Source organism: Pinus tabuliformis, chromosome 4_1, assembly GCF_031772625.1.
Source record: "Pinus tabuliformis cultivar Carrire ecotype Pingquan chromosome 4_1, CPIR1, whole genome shotgun sequence".
Lineage (NCBI taxonomy): Eukaryota > Viridiplantae > Streptophyta > Pinopsida > Pinales > Pinaceae > Pinus > Pinus tabuliformis.
This window is the reverse complement of record NC_142303.1, coordinates 163,876,294-163,884,948: the sequence shown is the minus strand read 5'-3', so window position 1 is coordinate 163,884,948 and position 8,655 is coordinate 163,876,294. Positions and strand designations below refer to the sequence as shown.

The window sequence follows — 8,655 nt, the reverse complement described above, 5'->3', positions numbered from 1 at the left end:
GTTCTATGCATAATTAGAGTGCTCCGAGGGTTTTGAAAAAGGTTAAATCTATTTATGTATTCAAAAATATATTTTAAACAACAAAAAATTTTGAAATTAAATTGGAAAATTATATTAAAAAAACCCTATAATAATATTTATATAAACATGGCGATTTATAATAAAAAAATAATAACAATTCCACTTAACGATCTCAAATATATATATCCTATTCCATGAAGAAAACCATTTACGTTATTTACATAATTAACTTATAATATTTATAATACTCATTTTATTCGGGACCTTTACAGATACACCAATTAAATGTTCGTTGGAAAGCTGACTTCAATTACTGAATACATCTCCGCTCTCTAAAGGGATGAGATGAGATGAGGTTGCATATGTGAATGGATTTTGCCACCTCTAAAAATATATTTAACACAAATTTTATATTTCAAGTTGCATTTAAAATTTAAGTTGGTCATCCATATTGATTTTCGTGTGAATGGAAACCGTGTTCTTTACTTTTGCACCATATAGACCTGAATCTGTCTTTGGAGTAATAGTCAAATTAATAGTCAGAATTTTTACCGGTCTAAGTGGCGTGTTGCTCTGAGGGCATTAAATACCCAATATATGGCTGGTTAACTCCAGCCTATACCTTTCATCTACTTGCCTGGGCATTAAATACCCAATATATGACTGGTTAACTCCAGCCTATACCTTTCATCTACTTGCCTTCTAGAAATATGTCAACATATAAATATGGAAAATGCAAATATTGAAAAATAAGTTTGTCATCTCAAAATGAGTGGTCACAAGTTTAGGAAGGGGGCTGAGAGTCTTCACCCATACAATTTTGAATGCGAGGGATTTGTCTCAAAATGAGTGGTCATGACTCAGGACTTTGGGCAGAGATTCAGAGTCTTCACCCACTCACTTCACAATTTTCAATCCACGGGATACCTGACGGCATGTGGAATTGTTCAACGCAACTTATTAGAGCTTTTACCTAGGAAGTCATGCTACTAGGTCTAATTGGTGTGTTGACTACACTCTGGCCTCGAAGATGTTTACTTTGAAGCGCTCTCTCCCTCCAAGTCCATCTCCTTCTGTTCCAATTACATATCTGCAAAACCCTTGCATTTTTATATATTCGCCTCCTCAGCTGAAGTCTCCACTCATTCATTTTTATCTTCGACAGAATAGCAGGGCTCGAGAATACGTGTTCTTCTTCGCAAATGCAATGCCTCTCACTGTTCAGCTTTGTGTTCTTCTCTTCCTCTGCTCAATCACATCATGTTTCGGCACTCTGTACGACGATTGTCTTCGGAATACATCTACATGTGGGGACGTTGAATTCGCGTATCCTTTTGGGAGCAATGGCAGCGGCTGCGGCGACCCTGACTTCCAGCTACGCTCATGTGATTACGAGAGCCATACTCTGATGAATATCGGTGGAGACGAATATCACATACTGGAGTCCTCTTTCTTGGAGAATAGTAGTACATATAAAATACTGACAATTGTTAACGACAATCTGTGGGGCGGAAAATGTAATTTTTCAGGAAACTATTCTCAATTCTGGAGGCCTGATTCCCATTTCCAGGTTCTGGAGACATACACTAATCTCACGCTTTGGAAGCAGTGCGATCAAGTTCATGAGAACATTAGTGGATCACAAGTGCATAATTTGAGTTTATGTGGCAGTGATTGGTACTACAGTTTGAATCCCCATTTCAATTTGGAGGGCACAACTTTCTGTAACGTATTTCAACTACCAGTTAGACAGAACTTCTCTCAGCAGCCCATTAATAATAAGACTTTAATAGCTCAGGGTTTTGAGGTAACATGGCGTGTGGACCCGAAGAGAGACCAAAGCTGTGAAGTTTGTTTGAAAAGTAATGGATATTGTGGTTTTAACATATCGAAGCCTGCAACGTTTCTTTGTTACTGTCCCGATGGCACATCTGATCCACAGAAATGCCCCGGCGATGGTAGGTTTCGCGATTCCGTTTTCAAAATTTGATTAGAAAGCTGGTAGGTTTCGCGATTCCGTTTTCAAAATTTGATTAGAAAGCTGAAACCTTAAGTGTTTACGGAAAGTTAGTTTAATTGGTAAGTACTTCTGATATAAACACTTTTTTTTTAATGGAAGGTCACTCAGTCAATTCTTCTCAACACTCTTTAAAGTAAAAATTAGACTCTCCAGCTGGACTGATCCCTTCCGGTCAATGAACAACATTCCCAGAAAGGAAAAACTGTTTGAATCTCTCGCGTTCTGTCAAGTATGTATTCTCTTACCAATCGCTATGGACCATGCAGGTACTCAAGATAAAGGAGGTCGAAACATGTCGGCGATTATAATAGGTAAATATGATTTCTTCATATTCAGTGTCTCTAATTTAATCTAATACGCGAATTTGCATTTTGTTTCCATCAATATTGTCTTCCGGGTTAGACGAAGATCACTTTGATATCAATTTATCTTTATCTACTGCAGGTTGCTCTATCGGGGTTGGGCTGACAGCAATAGCATTAGTGCTGCTCATATTGTTTTATGCAAAGAGTAGAAAACCCTCTCCTGGTAGCTCTACTGCAAAGGTTGAGAAATTCCTAAAGGAATATGCTTATGAAATGCCAACTAGATATACATACTCTCAACTCAAGAAGATCACAAACAACTTTGAAGAAAAGTTGGGAGAAGGAGGTTATGGTGTGGTGTATAAAGGAAAGCTTCCGAACGGAGCCCTAGTGGCTGTTAAGATTCTGGACAGGCATAGGCACAGCGAGACCCAATTCATGAACGAAGTGGCCACCATTGGATGGGTCCATCACATCAATTTGGTTCGGCTGTCCGGGTATTGCTTTGAAAGCATTACAAGTGCTCTAGTATATGAGTACATGGTCAATGGATCTCTGGATAAGTTTATATTTACAAAGAAAAAGGAGCAAGTCTTAAGCTGGGAACAATTGTATTCAATTGCTTTGGGTGCGGCTCGTGGAATTGCATATTTACACCAAGATTGCGAGAAGCGCATCATACACTTCGACATCAAACCTCACAACATATTGCTGGACGCCGACTTCACACCAAAAGTTTCTGATTTTGGTCTCGCAAAACTTTGTGGGAAGGAAGACGACCATATATCAATGACAGCCGGGAGAGGGACACCGGGATATGTTGCGCCAGAGTTGTGTGATGGAGATATGGGCCCTGTTACAGATAAATCAGATGTCTATAGTTTCGGAATGCTTTTGCTAGAGATTGTTGGGGGAAGAAAGAACATTGATTGGAAGGCCAGCCGTTCCAGCCAGTTTTTCTTTCCCGAGTGGGCTTTCAAACTGCTTCAGAGTGGGGAGTTAGCAAGGAGATTGAGAGGGTGGGGAGAAATAGAAGTGGAAGCAGAAGATGAGGAGAAGGCGAGGAGACTCGCAAAAGTTGGATTGTGGTGCATTCAGTACAACCAGAAAGATCGTCCTTCCATGAGCAGGGTTGTTCAAATGATAGAAGGAAATGGAGATGATGTACCCAATCCTCCCCCATGTTTCAATTCCCCACCAACACCTGAAAACCCCTTACTATGTTCCATGGAAAGATCTTGTTCAATTTAGGTTGACTGTTTGATAGCAATTTATTCAAACCAAACATTGCACTGCTGTAAATTTTACGCTTCTTAGTTAATTAGTAGCTTTCTTTGAGATTTTACTTTGAAATATCAAAGACGGGGAGCCCTACAATCAATAAGGTGAAGTTGAAAACATAGATGTATTCATGAAATAAACTTGTCAGGTTTTCACCTTCTAGTTTAAGATATCATTGCTTGTTGGTTGGAAAGTGAACTCATCAAAAAAATAAAAATATATTTGAGATCGTTGAAGAAATTTGAGTACATTATAGGGTGGAAAATGAAATAATTCATCAAAGAATTAAGAATACAAATCTAAATATACTATAACAATGAAAGAAGCTTATTTGTTGAAGCCTTATCTTATGATTTGAGATGTTTTATTGCAAAGTAAACAAACTTCTCCAAAGTTAAGAATGGATGGAGCAGGGTTCTAGGGAAACGCTGTGTTTAGAGTTCTAATTCACCTTCCCCTTTCGTTGTCAATGTGTCTGATTTCAAGACAGATGGGCTATTTTTCTTTATTGCACCCAACCACAACTTGAACGAATTGCGTTGTTTCAATTGACTATTATACTAAAAGTAAACCTCCGTGCCGGTCATGTCAGTGGCTATGCTTGTAGGTAATTTTTTCCACGCGAAGGTAATATTTTTCATGGGATTTATCGGGAAATTTGATGCTGTTATAGCGTTGTTTGAAAGTGTTTGATGCACTCGCTGAATTTAATTTTTTTCCTGTTTGAAAAGAGGTCACTCCTCAAGGTAAGGATTCTCGAGTTGATGATTATTCAACTTATTATAATTCAGTGAACCTTTTTGTTGGTCATGAAAGTAAATCCTTCTTAAGTATTCTCCTACATTATTACTATTTTATTTAAATTCAAAATAAGAATGTAGGTTTCTTGTCACAATTTAAAAAACATTTTTAAAAATAAAAATAAAATAATAATAATTTAACTATAATAAATTTTTAAATATATCAAATAAGAAATAATATTCAAAATTATTGGAAATATTTTTCCAAAATATTGTGTTTGAACCAACAAATCAAATTGGATTTTGAATTTGAGCAAGAGTGATGGTTGCATAGAAGTATAGCCCTAGCTCCCTCTTTTGATTGTTATAGATGTGTAACATTAGGGTAGTGTGGGGTCTCCATTCTGTAGTTATTCAATAATGCTTTGTTTTTGTAATCATTTACACAATTTGTCGTTTTTCCAATCTCCACGCACTTCTTCCATACATCTCTACCTTGCATACGACTTCTTGTGCACATGCACTACTTCACACGATTACTTTTTGTATTTGTTATTTCTTGCATGTGTTCCTACTCAATGCTATTAATTGTTTCTACCCTAGTTGTTGTCATTACAAAGACTTTGTGGTAGGCAACTCCTACCAAACTTGTCCCAGAGTGCACAAATTTCTTCTTGTTCATGCCTAGCCTCATTTGGGCTCTGCACATTCGGGCCTCAACACCACTTGAAACCCAACACCTTAATACCTATAAAAAATATATGTACATGCAATTTTCCCTCACATCTATAATTATTTTTTAGCTCTCCCTGCGCTCATTAAAGCCTCAACACCACTCGAGCCCCTACACATTACTACCTCTACACATTCTATGTACATGGAATTCACCTTGATATCCATAAATATTTTTAAACTCTCCCATTTAGCTCTGGTTGATGAACAATTTAGATGGAAAAATAGTATTGTATTACAGAAGTCTCTCTCAAATTTACATTAGTCTCCCAGCCATGGCATAGCTATGCTCATGTGAAGTGAAATTCCTATATTGTTTATGATATGTCAAGGATGTTGTTAGAAGATGGTTCAAATTTCACTTCAAACTTTTCAAAAGTATGTTTATTACTTTATTTATCACGTTGCAGGATTTTTGGAGATATTTTCATGGGCGTACCACACAATGTTTGATTATGGAATCTCGAGAGGGGGATTTGTTGAAACTATTTGAAGAGAGGCCGATAATGTTACATGGGAGGACAATGCAATATTTCTATTATTCTCTCATGTGCATTGTAGGTTTTATAACAAGAAAGATATAATTATTATACAAAGAGTTTGAATCATCCTACACACATGTATTATTATTACAAAAATGACCATGTATTAGAAATGCTAGCCTATAGACTACCCTCCACGCTAGGTCCATTCCACTGCAAAATGAATGATTATTATTCTCTCAAAATTGAACCATAATCTTAATTGCAATATGTGGACATTGTTGGCCATTCTACATAGATGACAAAATGGTATCATGACGAGAAGTAAATTGTATGGGTATCATACCTTGGGATCATACTTAGTTAAATAATTGAAAACTCTTGACGCCATTTATTTACTCGTAAAAGTGGCTAGAAACCTTATGAAAATTATCACTTGAGTTGCTATAGGGTTTCCTCAGAGTTCGAAGGCGCGGAGGAAGCTTTCATTGCACTTTATTTGCACTCCTGCACCTCTACACTTAAACAAATTGCAAAATTATTTTATTGCGACACACATGAACTTAAGTTGAGCTATTGGTTAACAATAACATTAACCACCTCTTAAATCATGACGAGAAGTAAATTGTATGGGTATTATACCTTGGCATCATACTTAGTTAACTAATTGAAAACTTGTGATGCCATTTGTTTGTTGATCAAAGTAGGTAGCTCGACCTTATGAAAATGATCACTCGAGTTGCTATAAGGTTTTCTTAGGGTGTGGAGGTGAGAAGGACACTTTGTTGAGTTTTCCTCGACACTTTAGAATCATGTCCATGTCTAAGAAATCATCGCGAACACACCAAAATTCCACAACACAAACACTTTACATACCAGAAAACATACAATAGTAAATTAATCTAGTGCACAATATAATTTTTCAACCTAGAACTTGTTTATATTAGAACTTTAATGCAACAATTAGGGCTTGGATTCAACTACTTATGACTACCAATATACCCTAAACATAGTACACTTGACTTACTTACTGAAGGAGTGCTAAACTCAACCCTTTTAGTCTACGTACCTTCACAACTTTTGGCAGGTCCTTTTCTCCCTCTTATGTTTTTTACAAGAATTCCGTGACTTCACAATGCTTCTATTTATTTCTAAAATGACTGAAAATGGGCTCAAAGATCTACCCTCTAATAGTCGTCTTGCTCCTTGAATATGCCTGCTATTGGGGACTTCAACGTCTTCCCCCTCATTGTCTCTCGACTGCTCCAAGGATGACATAACTTAGGGCTTCTAGGTAGCCCAAACATCTATGAATTTACACACCAAATATCATAGAACTTTGGGAATAAAGTTTTCCCTCTTAAAAGTGATAAATCAACTTCGTATTCACTGTATTAGGGCACTCAAATAACATCCCTCACATCAATAAATTGTCACATATGTTAGCTAATAATAGGGGTACAAACAACTTGCCCACCCATAATTGATTTAGGACATCAACCAATATACTTAGGGAGCATAAAATCTTCCCTCTTACTATCTATTGGATACTCAAGAATGATAAATCTATGGTTTGCATAATCATTGCGCTTATCATTGATATGCCTCCTTGCATTCACTGAACTAGGGAACACAAATCATTTTCCCTTACACCAATGAATCCCTTACTGAATTTATTAAACTTAGGGGATCACTAATAGGTCAAACATAATCCTCTTTTCTCCTTCAAAGATAATAGATATAAGGATCAACAAACAACTCTCTTATCATTGGTTTTCCACACATGAAATCTTTGAACTGGGGATCAAAAAACCATCCCCCACAACAGTGATAAGACTACCCTTTATCAATATACTTAGGGCTTGTATATTGTTTACCAAAAACTGGACTTAAACCACTACATCAACCTAGCATAAATCACTTTAAAATCAATCGTTTATCTCTAAAGACACCTCCTCTAGAAGCTTTGAAGGGTGCAATTCTATGCATAAATTACTCAGGTATTTGACAATCTTTGAGGGCTCTTTTACCAGCCATAGGTATGCCCTAATTTGGCCTATACAAGCCTCCAAACACATGCATAAAACCTCATGTCTAGGGATTGAACCCTCTGTGTTGATCCTTGAGGATATGTGACCCTTACGCCTGCAACATACTAGGTATTACAACCCTCCTAAACACACATTACAGGGGTCTCTGCCCTCTTATAAGAGCTAGACCTTTTTCAATCCTATTCATAGAAATTTACCCTTCAACATGTTCCCAGAACTTCATCCAAATCATACATCGAACAACTCCACCTACTCATCCAATCCAGAACTTAGGAAAACAGAAATAAACATGTATTTCGTCACTCTCTAGGTTTTCTCCTTAGCTTTGTGGCTCTTCATACTAGTTTTCACTTTAATTAAAGCTCTTGATATGTTCTACAAACGATAATAACCTCTCCTCTACTTATAATTACTATGAGGGTAACAATAGGCCCTTAAGGGGCATCACTTAAATACATGAAAACTTAACTTTATTTGATAAAACCCAAACTAACATTAAAAAAGGGATTTCTTCCATTTTATTTAGCCACATAATGATGCGCTAGGTGCCCCTTAGCCCATCAAGGGTTCCCCTCATCCATCCATGATTAAAAAATGATTTTCTTGACTTAGTTTCCACGCATAACTTTGGGTAAAAAACCCACTTCTTGGGAACATTTCCCAAAAACCAGTTTTGTGAGTCAACTTCTCATAAACTTAATAACCTAGGGGTTGTGGGAGTACCTCCCAAACTACACAATTCAAGATGCCTTCATTATGCTTCCTCCACACTCCCACAATTCCACACTTAAAAAATTGTGAAATTATTTTACTGCTTTTCCAAGTCACCTCCAGTGATGGCAGAATGGTTACTTCTTACAACATGCCTCCCTCTGATTGAAAATTTTGACAGTCATTTGAAGGAAACCAATTCTAGAAGTAACACAATTAGGACTATCATAAGATCTTATATTTCGAGCAAGTTGCGATGATGTGTATGTGTCTGTGTGAGTGTGTGTGTATGTAATATATATATATATATAT

The 8,655-nt window shown here is 36.8% G+C and overlaps 1 protein-coding gene across 1 annotated transcript; it reads left to right on the top strand.

Moving 5' to 3' along the window:
• Positions 1–1,039: 1,039 nt before the first annotated feature.
• LOC149174695 (LEAF RUST 10 DISEASE-RESISTANCE LOCUS RECEPTOR-LIKE PROTEIN KINASE-like 2.4) lies at positions 1,040–3,711 on the top strand. Its single transcript, XM_089422661.1, has 3 exons — positions 1,040–1,979; positions 2,308–2,352; positions 2,486–3,711. Exons 1-3 carry the CDS (start codon positions 1,052–1,054, stop codon positions 3,595–3,597), a joined length of 2,085 nt encoding a protein of 694 aa, XP_089278787.1. The 5' UTR covers positions 1,040–1,051; the 3' UTR covers positions 3,598–3,711.
• The last annotated feature ends 4,944 nt before the right edge of the window (positions 3,712–8,655 follow it).

Bases quoted from the DNA above. Each gene is read 5' to 3' on its own strand.
- LOC149174695 (XM_089422661.1), top strand. From the start codon at position 1,052: ATGTTTACTTTGAAGCGCTCTCTCCCTCCAAGTCCATCTCCTTCTGTT. The intron at 1,980-2,307 runs GTAGGTTTCGCG...TGGACCATGCAG, and splicing joins ACAGAAATGCCCCGGCGATG to GTACTCAAGATAAAGGAGGT. The intron at 2,353-2,485 runs GTAAATATGATT...TATCTACTGCAG, and splicing joins CATGTCGGCGATTATAATAG to GTTGCTCTATCGGGGTTGGG.